Consider the following 18,141-nt stretch of genomic DNA (forward strand, 5'->3'; position numbering starts at 1 on the left):
CCATACTGTAATAATTATACATGTCTGCTCCCAGAATCAAAGCAGGAGAATATGCAGTAGTAAGACTATAGTGGTGTGAGAGGAGTAAAAAGCATTCTGGAGCCATGTAGGAGGACAGACTAGGACCTGAAACCAAGCGCACTAACAAATGCAATCAAAAGAAAATTAACCTACAATAATACAAAACTTACATTTTGGTCCAAATGTGAATTAAATAAATATACTGAATTTAATATCTTTGTAAAGAACAATTTCTCTTGGTTAAAATTTATGTATGTGTGGTCTTTACTAAGTACTATAATTACACAAAAGGTTTTTTGTGTGTTTTATGTTATCCAGTGCCAAAAGGTACAATGTTGCGCAAAACCAGAGAACTCAGAGGAACCCATACAGGCACATGGAGAACATGCAAACTTCACACAGACAAAAGCCAAGCCAGGAATCGACTGCAGGTCACTGCTTACGAGCAGGAAATTTTTAAACAGAAATTAGTTTTGAGTCAAATGAGTAAAGTGATTTTATTATACACTATATCACAGTCATCAAATTGAGTCTAGCCTCTAATATTATTTTCGCTGCAAAATATAGAACAAAGTTACCTCTGAATATCAAAGATTTTCCTCCACAAGTGATGTGCTTTATAAGCATGCTATGATGTGCAGTCCTTATAATGATTTCCAATCACAATATGCACACCAAAAGAGCATGATTCATCTGTCTAAATTGTATCTTACATGCTTGGATAATTGTATCTGTGTATATTAGCTGTAATTATTATTATTATAATTATTATTATTATTATTATAATTTCCAAAGCATTTCACCCTTTTCTGTAACCACAGATACATTTTGAAACACTGAATGTCTTGGTCCTTTGATTTGTATAAATACTTGTATAATACTTGTATAAATAAGTACTCCCTGGAAAAGTATTGAGTGAAAAAATTAAAAATTAAATATTTTGGGGCTTGGGGCACTTTTTAATAAAAAAGACCAGATCACCAGTTAAATCACATGCTTAGACAAGTGTTATTAGCTTTAGGGTGTTATGATATTCTATGGTACCTATGAGAATAAATACAGTGCACAAACAAATAAGATTTTTGCAATACAAATAAACTGATTTGTTAGCCTTTCAGTGACCTGAATAATTTGTAATCTGCAAAAAAAACCAAAAAAAAAACCTTTATGTGGGAAAATTATAGAAATGAGGCTTGTTTCATGTTTTTGTGAAATACCTGGTGTATGAGGTCAATGTAAAAAACACACTGATCATGTTATTAGGGACATCTGATCCATAGCTTATCTTCTTACTGCAGTCAGAACTAAACATCCTGCTTTCTTTTCCTTAATTTTCTTTTTTTTTTGGTGCCATTAGAATACGAGCATTTCGTGGTTGCATACTGCTAGCTAGCATGTTACGGTATCTCTATGAGGTCGAAGAATAAAAAAGAATGAATGTATTTAGTCAGTTTCTTTCATTTTTTAAGCCAACCACTTGTGGCAAGCAGGGCCCCCTGATCTCTGGGGCAAAAAGCCAGTGGTAAAACAGTGGTAAAAAGCTCCACTGAACTCTCCATCACAAACAGAAAGTGCTTGCAGATCATCTGGTAGAGCAGGTCAACGTGCTGGTAATTCTATCCAGGAACACCTGCTGTTATACTGATAAATGTGTAAGTAACAGCAGGAGTACCTAAGAAACACTCTAAAGATGGCAGATATTTATCAACTTAGAACCAAATCTTTTGCTCACCTGCACAAAGAGAGATTGCAACAAGGCTTGTTATGAAAAGCAGGGAGGGGTATGTGGTCAATGCCTGCAGAATATAAGACACCCTAAAATATGTGTGAAACATATGCAGGAGACAGAGGGGGGAGTCCTGGTTTGTCAGAAAGCTGCAGATGTGAAGACAGGAAAAACTTCAATGATTGTAATACTGAGGAGAGAACAGCCTGCTCCAGACAGCATGACGCACAGGACCAAGCTACTTGCTGAAAACATTAAATAATTAGACATTTCAATCCAGATGTCTTAGTTTGAATATTGAGTTTTTTTTGTCCCTCAGAGTGGTCTAGTCTTTTATTAAAATGAGATTACAGTTTTTAGTTGCACCTTTTCTCTTTTCAAGTACTGAGGTACTGTGTACTAAAATATTTTCTTCTCTCTGTCTACTAATACTTAACAATGAAGCTGGACGTGAACTTGAGATTTTGGTTATAATTTAACAGTGAAATTGTATTAGGATCCAATTCCTGACAACCCTGTGTACTTCTCCTAACTGTGTTAAATAACATCCCTATGTGCTTCTCCAAAAGTAGCATTTTCCACCATACATTCACAGATATACGCTAAAGAGCTTAAACAGCAGTTCTCACAGAGTACACAGTGTCCAAACAAATGTTAAAGAAAAGACAAGAATATTGAAAGATTAGTGAAAAGCCCCAGTATGTCATGAGCCCTGCGAAGTACCCATTTAAGCATGGTGGTAAAAAACAGAAGCCTATTCTTATGTTGGTAATGCCGGACCCGTTTCATAGAACTGCACTAGTGGTTTGGACTCATGCACAGACAGATGACAGCCAAGACTATGCACACTGATTTACCTTTACAGGAGTCTTGAGAAAAAAAGCTTAAAACAACTGTGCCAAACTTTACAGCATTATTACAGTTCTATTACTACTACACCAAAACAAACCAGAGGACCAGAACAAACCGTGCAAGTCATAACAGAACTTAAGAGAAGAGCAGCTAGAGAACTTGATAAACTAAGCTAAAATAAACAGAACCAACACCAAGCCCAGCTAGGCACTGGTATGACCCGAACCTGAAATACTACTGAAGAGACTCCTCCAAAGAGAAATTCGAACAACCCAAAAATGGGATTTGGAACAGCCTCTCTCAGGGTTACTGAGCCAGTGTGTTACCAGTGCTACCAGACAGCTGAGGACAATGGAAAGAACTAAAGCCGTCAGAGAAGAGCAGGCTCATGTGCTTAAAACACAAAGGAGAGAAAAGGAAATATTAGAACAGACCAAAAAGAAACTTTCCCAGTGGGGTGGTGGGGGACATGCTAGGTAGAGGAACCCCGAGCAATCCCACACGCAGCTCTCCACGCGCAGACAGATAAACTAGTAGTGTCAAAACAACCTGATCTCATTATAATACATAAGATACAGAAAACAGCAGTGCTAATAAATGTGGCAGTCCCGCATTCAGTCGGATTTGTGAGAATTGTGTTCTTTGGAATTACCTGAAAATCAATAAACCAAATTAATTTGGGGGCCTAGCAGCATTAAAGGTTATGTTAAATACAGTTAAATACAGTTAGACAACAGCAGGTTAAGACTGCAAGCATTCAGTTTATTTAAAATGTTTATATTGGGCCGCATATGGATAAGGAGGTGAGATCATTACTGTTGTAGCTTACCTTAGAGCAAGTAGAGCATGGCACTAGTAACAGCAAGACCAGAGCACATGTACTGTCAAGACCAGGGCTGTGATTCTCAGACGAGCACATGTTCTGTCATCCTGATAAATATTTAAGTTGCTTTGTATAAGAGTGTCTGCCAAATGTTGTAAACATTAAACTGTACACCTCCAATATATCCTGTAAATCTAAAAATGCCCTTTTTTTTGTTTATATACTAATAACATATGCTGTCCAATACGCTGTCTGTCGTCTGACTGTCTGCTGTCTGAGTGTGCCTGTCATCTGACTGTGTCTGAGTGACCGTATATAAAAAAAAAAAAAACAGAGGCAAGTAAAAATGCAAAAGATCTTGCAAATCTGTGCCATTTTTCATAATGGTGAAATCTGAATATTATGTGCCTTAGAAGTCACACCAATAAATCCTCTTTCTTAAAGTATGCTCTAAATAAATGCTGATCTATGAGGTTTATCTTGTTGGTGTATTTTCTTAACAGTTAATCTAAATATCTTATTCTACTGGAACACAGAGGGAAGAGCCACTACTGTAGGGCACATATTTGATCCAAACCAGCTGTTCATGAATTATTCATATTAATGTCTTGGGAGGGAGGACCAGGACTATAAAACCATGGGCTATAACTAGAATTCCCAAATCTCTCAGTAAGACAGCGAGTTAGTGAACCCCATTCCACACCCAGAGACCTACAATGGATGATATCTACAAGGCAGCGGTAAGGCCCAGAACATAAAGAGTGTATAAGGTTTTAATTTCTAGAGTATCACAAAGAGCTGCAGAAATATAGTCTCTGTGGCATATCCAATTTAGCAGTTAGAGAAATCAGTCAGCTAACCATTACTAAACTAAACTGTTTCATGAGACATGTGGCTAATGTACACAGTGAAAAAGACATTATAAAAATGCTGTTATTTACCTATGTACATTGCAGTTATATGTTCAGATAGCAGTGAATGTGCTAAAAAATAGCCAAGCGTGTTCCTGAATTTTTTATACTTGTCTGCAGGTGGAGCAGCTGACTGATGAACAAAAAAGTGGTAAACCCAGAACATTTTTAATTTCTTCATATATGAGTGTTTATATGTGTAGATAGAACAGCTTGTTATAACTGTATTTGAATCAAGACTTATCAACAGATCATAAGTTCACCAAGTTTCCCCAAAGGAAAACTGGAACAACCTATCAGCATTACTCAGGCTCCATGCATCACATTTATAAATATAAACTCCTTACATGGCACACAGAATAGATCAGCAGGTTGCTGACTTAGAGCAGATCCTACTGAAGTGTTCATTTTACTCTGTATTAGAATTCATTAGTAAATGAATAATATATTTCAGGGCAATTATTTATTTATTCATTGCCTCTGCCCATGTCTAGATAACTGTTTCTGACTTGATCTCGCAAATGCAACATATTACTCTGTATGACTACATTAGCTAAACACTGATGCACGGCAAATATAAACCTCTACAAGGGTGAAGCGTCATTCTATATTGCTATGCCCGTTTTATTTTAGGTTTTGTGTATTAATATTCATTTAATCACAGGAACAATTTTTTGCTGTCCCTTTAGAAAGTAATACAATTTAGATTTGAATGAAAGCAATCTGAGAATAAGGCATTGTACACCATTTAATGTTTGTCTCTGTCAACTCTAACAGTGACCTCAGGCATCTTGTGTGTTCCAGAGTTTAAAGCTGCATTTGAAGTGTTTGTGCAGGACGCTGAAGATGGTTGCATCAGTACCAAAGAGCTAGGGAAGGTGATGAGAATGCTGGGTCAGAACCCCACACCAGAAGAACTACAGGAGATGATCGACGAAGTCGACGAGGACGGTATAGACTTCATCAGCCTGGTTATGACAAACATGCTGTTGTAGTATAACATTAAACATTAATAAACCTGAAAGTCATAACCAGTGCTTTACATTTTAAAACTCCATTCTTGCCCAATAACACTACTGATATATAACAGCTATGTAACTCGTTTGTGGCTGATCCTCAGGCAGCGGTACAGTGGACTTCAATGAGTTCTTGGTGATGATGGTAAGATGCATGAAGGATGACAGTAAGGCAAAGTCTGAGGAAGAGCTTTCCAACATCTTCAGAATGTTTGACAAGTGAGTGCTGAAATAAAACATCCTGCAGCATTAACTATACTGAGTACAGTAATCCTCAGAGCTAAACTACTGTGGAGTATTACCTAGCCCTCTGCTCAAACTTTTTACACTGAATTTTACATTATGTTTACATTGAACATATCTTCTGATCTTGTGTTTATACATGCTTCTGGCAGATGACTAAACTATTAAAGGTGGAAAAACACTTGTCCTCCAAGTTCACTGAGAGACGCACTGTTCCAAAACAACTCATGGCAGAATAGCATAAGGGCGACTTATTTAAATGACAGTTAAAACAAACTTGTTAACAGAAACAGAGATGGATATATCGACATAGAAGAACTTCAGGCCATGCTCAAATCTACTGGAGAGACCACAAGTGAAGAAGAAGTGGAAGAACTTATGAAAGATGGGGACAAAAATAATGATGGGAAGATAGATTACGATGGTAACACACTGCTCAAATCATCACGGATACACTGCCGATCATATATATAAAAATAGCTGAAATAGTTACTGAATAAAATGTTTCCAATCATTCATTAATCAAGCACAAATGCTAAATACAAACTTTTTATATTTCAGAGTTCCTGGAATTCATGAAAGGAGTGGAATGACTTCTTGAGAAATGAACTGTACATGTTTGCATGCGTTTTGATTGTCCTTCACAATGAACTAATGGAAGTTTGACCCCACTGGTGTGCAATCCTTTCCTCTTGCAGTGTGTGTGAAATACAGGGCTTATAAAAGGCTAAATGAACTGACCATTTAGTTTCAGATGCAGAACTTCTAAGCATTGGGTAAACTGCAGGAGAATGAGGATCAGGTTTAGCAGAACTCTCTGGAGACTGGACGAGTTAAGCTTGCATACCCGCTCCAAAGGAGAGCCAGTAGGATTAGCACTGATGTCAAATATGCTGCAGCTATTTCTGGACCAGGAGATGACAGGATTAACCTTAGCGGATAGTAACATGGGAATGTTTTACCAGTACCAGTCACTTCCAAAAGACAAAATGATGACAACTGAACATGTCTCCAGTGCAGAGTAATGAGTCTCTCAATGATTAATCAGAATTCTTAACCACTTGCAGAATTGCATAAATGACATCCACTACACTTCATTAGATATACACAGATGTGCTTTTTAGGTGTTTAAACTCAGGTGGGCAATTAACCTAAACTTAAGTAATCACTGACCACAGGACCAGTAGCAGTGTTGTAGTTTTAAGCACATCCAGTGGTCTCATGATCAGAAGCTGACCAATGAAGAGTTAAAAGCTGCCATTTTTAAATACATACACACAAAACACTTAAAAATGTACTTTTAAACAAATACTTGCAAAATTTCTTAACACTTTGGCTTGATCTTATAAATGGGAAAACGGTCAGTCTAACAAGAACACTCTGTACCTGGAAAAGCTGCAGGTTTGACTGGACTGTAAGCAAGACCATGCACCCAGGTAACACAGACCTGTCATTATGCTTCACGTTCAAACAGTCTAATAGACAACATGGCCAGTAATGCCACATAACCACCTGACCATCAATAAATGAGTGGTCTGCTACTGACCATGTCACACACATCTTTACAAGACTAAGGATCAGAGCCAAACAGAAAATTTAAAGCAAAAAAGTCTGGTCATTAATGGCAGATTTCACAAATGTACTCCTAAAATGGGAGTCTGTGTGAGCATTGGCATGTGCATGGATGGAACAAATATCCAGACACTGTAGCTCCCAACAGATGTAAGAAGCCAAATGAAGTCTCAGGAAAGGAAAACGATGTAGAATGCAGAGAACGGCAAATAAGAAATTCACATTTTCAATTACCAAAGCATGGCTTTATTGTGGATGATAAAGTCCTTTTGCAATATCGCTAATTCTCTATTTGGCAGCCTCCTTTTTTGCAATGGTCTTCAGCCCCTTTTTGTTGTGCTTCTTAGCAAAACGCATATTCCTCAAGAACTTTGGATCAACCTGTTAACAGAAAGCCCAAAAGAGGAACTGTTTAGTAGTTATGCAGCTTTGGATCAACACCCACATCTGCATCTCTTAATGCATCACCTTGACAACACATCACATAATCCTGCTTTATAGCCATCGCAAAGAAATGTCCATCTGGTAACTTTGAAAGTTTAACATGGTTGGATACTAAATCTAAACAGCTAGCTCCTGTGTAAAAGGTGATTGTTCTAAGTTTTGCTCTTTAGTATTATTTAAACAGCAGAATGTGCTTTTAATCAATACTAGTCAAATAGCATTTTAAATAACTGTTTATAGTTAAAATAGGTGAGCTTACACCCAAAATTAAAGCAATTTTCTCCAAGGTGGAACACAATTACAAACTTGGAGTAAACTAAACTGCATGGAATTGCTTCCAATTTGCAAATATCTTAGGACCGGTAACATGGCATAATATTGTAAGGTCTATTTGATTCGTAGGCATCGTTCTTACAGAATACAGGATTTTGTTTCTATTCACCCATAAAGGATTTCAAAAGGCTTCTTAAATGAAGCTACAGGGTTGTGAAGGTGCCATTTTGTTAAGGGTGGAGAGAGCGTGCTACTTAAACACCCCCTTAGTTTGAGTAATGACAGGTTACGTAGCAAGAAGAGCAAACTGAGTCCAGACCTACAGCAGAACCAAGCAACTCTGGCATGCCAAAGTAACCTAGTGAAATTAGATTTAATGTTGGGTGTGGGAGATGGTCTAAGAGAAACCAAAATACTTAACTATACACAGTCGTTTTAAAAAATGTTACATCACTAATATTCTATAAAAAGCCAATTCTACAGTTAATTGAGAGTACTAAACGTGTAAACTGTTACAACAATAGTCAGGTGTTTATTCTTTTACAAAGGAGCCAGTTGTTTAACAAGCTTCTCCAAAAAAAAAACTTGCACATTTCTTAGCGATGTTACAAAGCAGGAGTATATAATGTATAATCAAGAGTAACAAAGTTGAGCTTTAGTACCAAGTTAAAATGCCTTTCCTGGAAATATTAGAGGCATAAATATTGATACAACAGGTACAAACAGGCCTACTGTATATCTTAATATATGCGAAGAAAGTCATGAATATGAAGTTTATCATCAATAATTGTTGTTTGACTTAGAAGTCAAGTGAACACGATTACGCACAAGCATTTAACTCTAAAGGAAACTGCCACATGTCCGGGCGCTATACTCACCCCCTTTAGGGACTCGTAGCGATGAGAGCGAGGTTTCTTAATGCCGTTCCTGTGCCACTTACGGGCTGCACAAGAAAACAAGCGTAAACCCCACAGTAAACACTAGCTCTGCTGCTTAACATGGCGCTACAGGACTGTACAGTACTTACACTGATTGTGCGTGGTGTGGTTCTTAGACTTTGCCATCTTCAATCACAACGTCTGTTAATTGACAAGTTTTTGCAAGTCATGAAACCACGAATATTAAACTCAAATATAACCAATAATTATTAGTGAGCCGCTCCGGTTCTTCCGTTGCAGCGCTGCACACAGCTGGACACTCGAGGACAGCTAACCTGAGGTTGCTATGCCCTAAGCGTTTAAACATTTAAAACTTGGTATAGTAAACAGGATTAGTTATTAGTTTTCTAAACTAAACCAAAAGCGCGGCCGTTTCTAATATTCCACCTACCACAACTACATCACTGCAACAAGCTAACAAGCTAGCAAGACAAAAACTTTTTTCTTGGGCAATGGTACAACATAAACGAGTTAATTTCTGAATACTGTCACTTTTCAACTATTATTATATACATCAAGGGTGTATAATTTTGTAAAGATCTTATTTACACTCAGGATGACATTAGATTGTACAAAAATGAAGCAGTGAACATGATACCTGCCAGCATATAGCGCGACAACCGGAAGAAAGAGAGAACCGAAAAAAGTATGGGAACTAAACGTGAAGAATTATGGGAAATAAGAGTCGTGAAGAGAACTACAAAATGACCCCAGCATCCAAATCTGAAACACTCACATCGTTTATTTCTACTCTGAAACTACTTTTAGAAATATTCCAGAGAAAGAGATTTTCTTCTTTTTATATATAATTCTTATTTCTTCTTATCATATTTATTCCTATTAATGTGAAATGTGAATTAAAAATAACCTCTGAGTAGCCTATGATTTAACTAAAACACCCACAGGAATGGAGAGAGACGTGTGTGCCCTCCATTAAAAACATGATCTTTTATTGTGCCATAGGATTTTTATTCTTCTTTCAGGGCAGAAATACTATGAAAATACTGAAATACTATGGCATTTGCAACACGTTTAGGTAACAGACAATACTGCAAGATTTGTGTAAATAATCTTTAATTTCGCTGCATGGTTTCAATATTATCCAGTAGATGTCACTGTTATCCCATCTGTTAATCTCAGTCCTAACTGCCCGAGAATTGAAAATGTTATGGTATGTTCACATTAGGTATAATTAAATGTATGGTTGTTACTTGACAAAATATAAAGGGATATAAAGAATTCTGCCATTAAACAGTTCTCAGATTATTGTTCAGATTATTGTGTTTACATAGTAAAAGATCTTAAATCAGTTCCAGATATTACATATTATCACTAACCTATGTGTCATCATATTTTAAAAAGTAACCAAATTGAAAAGTTGTGAAACATTTAAAATGGAAAAAAGTATATTTGGTATAGTTATAAAAATTAGAGGTTAAAGCATGATCGATGTGAATTACATCTGGTGCCATTAGACATACAATCTAATATTAAGTATTTACAGTACTCAGTAAGAAGCAGTTACATTTTGACTTGCTTTATTGTGTAATATTACAAAATGGATACCAAGCACATGTCTCTGCTGCCTAAAAACACCTCTAGGATGCAGAATCTTATACTGCCTCACAGAAACAACTTTAAAGAGATTTGATTCCAAAACGCTGTCCTCCTCTGGGTTGTACCAAGACTCTGCTCTCATGGCCCCACCTCCCAACCCAACCACGGTGAAGCTATGTTGAAGCACTGTGATCTTGCTTGAGCCATGCCCTGTATTTAGTTTTCTTTGCTGGCTTTGCTTTGCAACAATATTTAAATTTGCTGAACTAACTTGCATTTATCAAAACTCTTTGATAAAATAAAATTTATTTCAGTCAACAGTACCTTGATTTCTCAATTGCAGTAGAATAATTTGCAAACCAGCAATAATGAAAATCATATTTCAGAGATGCATTTAGTACCCAGGAGAAGCTGTTGGCCGGGAGATCAGTCCACTGCATTATGTACATTAAATCTTTAAGGCTATAAAATACAATCTGCTAAGTTCTGGATGTGTGACAGATGAATTTTCAGGAGAGATTTCTTTTAATCAGTATGCTCAGTGGAGCGTAACTGCTACGGGCTCAGTCGCCCTCCACTTCCCTGTATTGCACCATCTCTCTTGCGTAACAGCTGACTGGGCCTGTACAGGCAGGCGTCACATGGTCTACACGCCAGAGCTACCAGACTGTCTGAAGACTTCCAACGCACATGTATATACACACAGATGCTATTTGTATTGTATTTGTATTTCCATTTGTATTCATACTGTACCTACACCTCAACCTAAATGTGAGCTAGATTGCTAAAAATACATTTTAGACTCTTTAAGTTATCCCAGTTTTGACAGTATTTAAAACTTCACGATATTACACATTGTGGTTTAGTCCATCAGAAGTGTGAAATTATTTTTAGAGGTAAAAATTCTGAAAGCATGTAGTGTGTTTTTATCTTTTCTTAGCTCATGGAACAGTCACTTTAATTATAGTAATTTTTATTATTTTTATTTTATTCATGTGGTGTTATGTATGTACGATCACAGAAAGGTATGACATGTATATGATGCATGTATGATCATAGAAAACAGAAGTGCTAATAGATGTCGCAATTCCAAGTAAAGCAAGCTTCCAAAGAAATGCATATGAGAAGTTGAAGAAATACCAGAGACTGAAAGAGGAAACAGGGAGCGTGTGGAAGGTTAACACCAAGGTTGTTTCCGTGGTGATGGGGACACTTGGGGCCGTGACCCCTAAGCTGGAGGATGGGCTCCACAGACCCTAGGAATGACATCATCAATCTCAGTCCAGAAGAGCACAAACAACACGATCTCGGGATAAGCAGAAATCTCCGAGGCTCATGGTAGATGGCCTGAGTCTGAGGAAACAAGATAATATTTTTCTTAAATCAGCATCTCTACAGTACTGTGGCCATTTCACTCCAGTGTCAACTGAATCCCCCCACAGGCACACCTCATTAAGTCACCTTAAACAAATCTTATTTAATGAGGAAAAGAATAAAACCCACTGCTGTCGTCATCACAGTCCTCCTGCAATAGGACCAGTTGCATGGCAAAAACAGCACTAGAAATACTTTAAAAAAGTCATCTGCAATAAATAAAATATAACTATTGACGTTGCAAAAAGAGTGGAAAATACACGTTCTGAGTGAGGAAAAGAAGGGTTTGATTCTGGCTTTACTAGCAGACACAGTGAGCATCATGGTTGCTTTCATCCCTAAAGTTACATAAATGTCTTAGGAACAAGGTCAAGGGCTAGACACTGCAGACAGCAGCGCTGCAGCCGAGCACAGGGTGAAGAAGAGCCTCCACTGCCCGGGACCAGCGCCAGCTCCTTCGAATGCCACTCAACAACTGTAGGGTGACATCACGTGACCTACAGAAAGACTGCAAAACAGCAGCTGGGCTGAAGTGCACAGCAAGCAGGGCTGAAATCATACACAGCTCTACAAAAGCCCTTCATCAGTGAGAAGCAAAGAAAAGCAGGCTGGATGGATGGATGGATCTACCTCAGTTAAAACATTAGTATTGTGTTTTTCAAAACAAACTTCTTATCTGTGCATTTAAGGTCTGAAAACACTTGATAATTTTTGCTGTTTTGACCAGTTTTCATTTTTTGTAAATAAATGGATTTGGGAGAAATGTTGGCAGTAATTTACGGATTAAAACAAATGTTCATTTTACTCAAACCCCCCTATAACTAGTAAAACCAGAGAAACCGATCCTGTTTCAGTCGTTTCTTTAGTTGTGCCCATATAAATGCCTGTGCAAGGTTCCTCAGCGTACAAATGCTCAGCCTCTTGGCTGGCATTAGCGTGCCCTGAGATTCAGGTCATTATTCCAATAATCTCAGAGATTTAGAATAATGGTTTGAATCAGCCAGACTGATGGCCTTCTGTCTAAGGCATATTAATATCATCAGCATGCAAACCAAGGCACATCATATTCTTTCATTATTTCCAGAATTTGATAATGTAAATTAAAACCCTTATATTTCCATTTTAGTCAATTACTGTACTATTTTGCATGAGAATTCAATGGTACAGAAGCTCCATCAAGTGTCTGTCACTGTCGGATGATCATTATACAGATATAATAATAATAATGAGGTCTCTTCTACTGCCTTATGGGTTTTTATTCTTTAGAGCCTCAAACAGAATCTAATCAGATGTGCAACTGGTGCAAATGTGTGGAAGGTGCGTGTGTCACAAAAAGGGCAAAAACAAGGCCTGGTACAACTCTGCAAAAACATCAGCATTACTGTACCACCCGAGTTTGGGCAGCCTCTTCCGCTAGAGGAACTCACATGCTCTGTACAATTACCAGGCAGAAGGGCTCAAAGGAAGCAGTGTGGTTTTGATAAGCACCTGCATGCGATCATGCAAATGCTAAATACAATAAGCACGTAAAACTGACCAATGCATTAATAAGAACTGTGTGTTAAGGCAGGGGATTGTCTCCATCCCTCTCTCCTGTCCTGAATCTGTACTTTTTCACCTTAGGAAACATGGTGCAGGCGTCCTTTCTTATCCAACCGGTGCCTTTCATACATTAAAAAAAGAAAGAAAGAAAAAGGAAAAAACAAGTCTGCCACCAGAAGCAGAACCGTGTAATTACCCATATTCAACTGCGCCCACACAGCAGTGCCGAGGGACATTAAAAACACGCGTCCTCGGTTCCTGACAGAGAGCAACACACTTCTCAAATCTCCACAGGCACATGTGGCTTGTGTTATGGGGATGGTTGAGATTGTGTATTGTGTCATATTACAATAAGTCCCCAGTGCAGGGGGAAGCCGTGTCTGAGAGGCAGGGAGAGGCCCTAGAGAGTGGCGAGAGAAGGGCATTTGGAAACCATTAAAGGCCAGGATTCTGTAGCTAATGCCCCGAGCCTTCCACTTTCTTCTTTAATCAAAACCTAGTAAAAACAGCACATACTCGCTTAGTGCACGCCTGCTGTTAATGCACGCCCGATGTTAGCGCACGCCCACTGATAGCGCACGTCCGCTGCAACTGCTGGAGTGCAAAGATCGGAGGGGCTCACACACATGTATTCCCTCACACACACCTGCATGCCCTCACATACACACTTGCCCTCACTCACATACATGTTAAATACACACACCCTGGTCTATCAGCTGAGAAGGAAAGGGGGCCATGCCAGGTCTTTCAGCTTATTATTTACTCCACTCAGTTCCCTCCCATATGAAGGAGATCTGTTGTGTGTCGGCCACCGTAAGACGTGCTTGACATTCTCTATCTGCCATGTAGGAATAGCTGCCAGCCCACATAACAACGAGCTAGTCATGTGATGCTGACTTCTGCGTGCTGGAGGGTTGTTCACTGGCACTCTGTCCTGCATGCTAATGTGGACACTTTCTCTGTCTGCTCTGAATTCAGCACACACAGTGCCACTCAATCTTGCAGCGCAGCTCCTGATTGGCCTACTGCAGTGGAGGAGGAGCCACAAGCCTACGAGAATGGAAGAGACCAGGGAGCAGCTGAAGGAGGGAGTGGCTATGATGTTTAATGAGACAAAGCATGGTGATTGGCTAAAAGAGAAAATGAATGAAGACAGATGATTTGAATGAGGGACAGTTGTGCATCAGGGACTGGCACTGCTTGGACTGAATATGGTGATCCAGCACGAGGTGTGTGAGTCACTCGTTTATACACTCACACACACGCGCACACACACACACACACACACACACACACACACACACACACACACACACACACACGCACGCACGCACGCACGCACGCACGCACACACACACACAGGCCACTCTTTTCCCTGAGACATTACTAGGTACAGCTGGTGGTAACAGCCTCAGTGCTCTTTATAATACACTATGGTGCCACACAAACACTAAGAATGCAAGATAATTATATAGTTAAATTAAAGAAAGGTTAGTGTGAAAGATACAGACTTTGCAGTCATTCATTTAAATGAATATGAACCCTTCTTCACTTTCTTTTTTAATACAAGATAAGAACTATTTAGATAATATTTACTTCCTGTTCTTAAAGAAAGTGGCCACTAGGGTAAGTTTTCATACTTCCTGGTGGACGGCTAGCAATTACTATTCTCTCTCTAGAATATTTAACAATTCGAAACACCCCTTTTTAAGTATTGTCAGGGCAGTTCTTAATCAAATATTAAAAAATCAACAAAGATGAAAGTTGAAAAGGAAACTTTGAAAGAGTGATATTTGACAGTTAAATGAGCGCCACCTCGTCCCTTTTGTGAGACTGAACACTAAGAGCTAAAGGAGAGCTGATAAAAAGGGAGGAGACAATCAAGCCTGAGATACAACGAGCATATGGACAAAGAGATCAGGTTAGGTGAGGTGTGTCTAGTGACTCGTGATGTCTGTCACACACACCCTCACATTCATATAGTATTTTTAACCCAACCATTGAGTAATTAGCATCTCACTCCCAAGCAGAGCTTGTTGGTGCTGACCTGGTTTTTGCTCTGACAGCAACACAATGCTCTTGTTCACATGACCTTGTGACGCTGAAACAGTGGTGAGCCAGTGGGATGGTCTGCGCTACACAAACATGCGGCACCAGCTACACCCTTCTAAACCACACGATTCATTTCGAATGGCTCATGGTACTGCCACAAAAAGGAAAAAACAACAACACGAGAGACTTTACACAGTGAGCGTGGTGTCTTCATTATCATGGCTGCCAGTTCATTCATCTCTGCTCGCTGCTGTTAGGTAACACAGAGAGGCAGCCATTGGCCTGAGATTGTAATTTATCCTCAGCTGCTATTGGCTGTTCTTGAAACTGATATTGTACTGAGAACTGCGTAGGTGTAAATGGTGAACAAAGAGGTAATAGTCCCTGAGTCCTGAGAGTGTAGCATGTAACAACAAGAAGAGTCCATGCTGAGGATCTGTCTTAGTGTCAGTACATGTCCTGAGGATGTGTCTTAGTGTTAGTACATGATCTGAGGATCTGTTTTAGTGTCAGTAAATATCCTTAGGATCTGTCTTAGTGTTAGTACATGACCTGAGGATCTGTTTTAGTGTCCGTACATGTCCTGAGGATCTATCTTAGGGTCAGTACATGTCCTGAGGATCTGTCTTAGCGTCAGTATGTGTCCTGAGGATCTGTCTTCAGTACAGTACAGGTTCTAACTTACGAGTTTCATAAATTTAAGATGCCTTAAACACCCTTTCATACAAGCAGCTATAGAACATGTAACCTGTACATCTGTGCTTGCCTGTGAGTCCAAGGCTACATGTCCATGTTTAAGTAAAAATCCAGTGAAATTTCACCTTGAAATGCCCCTTCTTGGAGTTTCAGCACTGATGCGTTAACACCCTGGAGTAATCTTGTCTGAGTAGAGCAGAGGGCAGCTCTTCCCTGTAGCTCAAGCCTACAAACATAGACCATCTCTAAAAATAGCGATCTAGCATGCTCACAAATGAAAAACCAACTAATTCCAGGTAAGTAGCCTTTATGCTTCTGGTAGTCCAGAAGGTTGAAATCATAAAAAAAACCACCTGTCCGGTTCTGTCAGTATTTCTCTCACTGTTTGTATTTTACTAGAAATTTCTATATTACTATATATTTCTAGAATTACTATATTTGCTACAATGTCTTAAGATTTTATCATCACTTTCCAAACATGAGGCATGGATAATAAGATTATTATAATATGGGTAATAAGTTTGTTATAATATCATTCTCAATGTCAAAACATTTTAACGCATTTTGGGAGCTGAACCGCTTTCTGGACACTATTATAGTTTGTTTTGTTCCGGCTTCCTTTAAATGACTTGAAAAATAGTTATTAGAATAGCTTTACATTGGCTAAGTATCTACCATAACATTTATTTAAAATTGTAAACTTCTGAACAGTTATTCCAAACGTTTGGTCAGTAATGATACTGTTAGACCTCAGTATTGGAAAACAGGACTGGGGCTAAAACTTCAGCTCAGGTGTAACGCTTCCCATACAGACGTGTAAGGGGCTGAAACTCTTTTCTCTATGTAGTAAACAATGTTGAGTGCTAGGGAAGCTGAAAATGCCCACTGAGAAAGTTGCTTGTTTTCAGTTTCATTGCAGTTTCAGTGGTAATGTACTACAAGTGACCCTGGAAAATTATAACCTTAGTCTTCTGTTTTTTCTTTGAGACAGAAATCAAAACAATAGTTCAGGAGTGATCTTGGCTAACTGAATTAAAGAACTGAGATTTGTTTACTCTACGAGGACCTTTCATGTCTGGCACGCAGTGTATATACTCAACTTTAAATGATAAAATTAACCCTCATTATACACTTCCATTCTGGGCTTATATGAACAGAATAAAACCTGAATCACAGGCCTGAATCCTGCTTTAATAAAAACTCATTAGAAATAATCAAATTAATCAGATATGTGAATCTTGTCTTATCTCTCAGAATGCAATTACAGTTCTAATGCTGCAAAGGCCATCTCTAGTTCCTGATGAATTACCTGACAAATTGTTTAGGTTCGCAATCAACTTGGAAATGAAATCCATTCTTGGAAGTGACCACTCTAGGAAACTTGTGAATGTGGTGCACAACATGGTGTAATCCCAAACTACACTACTTACTAAAGCATTACAGCGAACAGCTGAAGTTAAGAATATTCACACTCATATTGGATCTTACTCTTCGTTAGTTTTATTTGGAAAATTAGCAGTTAAAGAACACAGACATGTTTATGTTATGGAAACATGTTAGTGTAAAAGACCACACTGAGTTCCAGTAGTCTAATAGTCATGTAGTATCTTAATACAAGGAACTACATATAACTAATCCTTTTGCATTATTGTTCATTTCAGACGCATTCACTGACAGTTTAACTTAGAGAGGGATTTACATTTACATTTATGGCATTTAGCAGATGCTCTTATCCAGAGCGACTTACAAAAGTGCTTTGTCATTTACTTATAGAATATCCTAGTACAGTACAGTAGGTTAGAGTCCAACATACCAATGAACTAGAATACTGTAGAAATACAGGGATGAATGCTGATACCTAGAAGTGCAAAATACATAAGGTCTATCTTAAACAATGATAAGTGCTATAAACAATAAGTGCTAGAGTTTGCTAAACAACATAAACATTTACATTTACATTTACGGCATTTAGCAGATGCTCTTATCCAGAGCGACTTACAAAAGTGCTTTGTCATTTACTCATAGAATATATCCAAGTAGAGTATAGTAGATTAGAATTAAACTATACAATACAATACAATAAACAATGCCCTACAATACA

General features: G+C 38.4%; 2 protein-coding genes across 3 annotated transcripts; one reads left to right on the plus strand and one right to left on the minus strand.

Annotated features, from left to right (window-relative positions):
* Positions 1-4,097: 4,097 nt before the first annotated feature.
* LOC113582010 (troponin C, slow skeletal and cardiac muscles-like) lies at positions 4,098-7,538 on the plus strand. Of its 2 annotated transcripts, XM_027017537.2 has the most exons (6): positions 4,098-4,162; positions 4,454-4,484; positions 5,138-5,284; positions 5,454-5,568; positions 5,880-6,016; positions 6,154-7,538. In XM_027017537.2, exons 1-6 carry the CDS (start codon positions 4,139-4,141, stop codon positions 6,183-6,185), a joined length of 486 nt encoding a protein of 161 aa, XP_026873338.2. In that variant the 5' UTR covers positions 4,098-4,138; the 3' UTR covers positions 6,186-7,538. The 2 variants fall into 2 exon arrangements, with proteins under 2 accessions (XP_026873338.2, XP_026873337.2); XM_027017536.2 differs by having other exon boundaries at positions 5,880-7,538.
* On the minus strand, positions 7,388-9,476 carry rpl29 (ribosomal protein L29). Its single transcript, XM_027017538.2, has 4 exons — positions 9,418-9,476; positions 8,909-8,960; positions 8,760-8,824; positions 7,388-7,545 (listed from the first exon to the last, which is right to left on the minus strand). The coding sequence occupies exons 2-4, from the start codon at positions 8,943-8,945 to the stop codon at positions 7,453-7,455; spliced, it is 195 nt and encodes a 64-aa protein (XP_026873339.1). The 5' UTR covers positions 8,946-8,960; positions 9,418-9,476; the 3' UTR covers positions 7,388-7,452.
* Positions 9,477-18,141: the final 8,665 nt, after the last annotated feature.

This window comes from Electrophorus electricus, chromosome 20 (assembly GCF_013358815.1).
Source record: "Electrophorus electricus isolate fEleEle1 chromosome 20, fEleEle1.pri, whole genome shotgun sequence".
Taxonomy (NCBI): Eukaryota; Metazoa; Chordata; class Actinopteri; order Gymnotiformes; family Gymnotidae; genus Electrophorus; species Electrophorus electricus.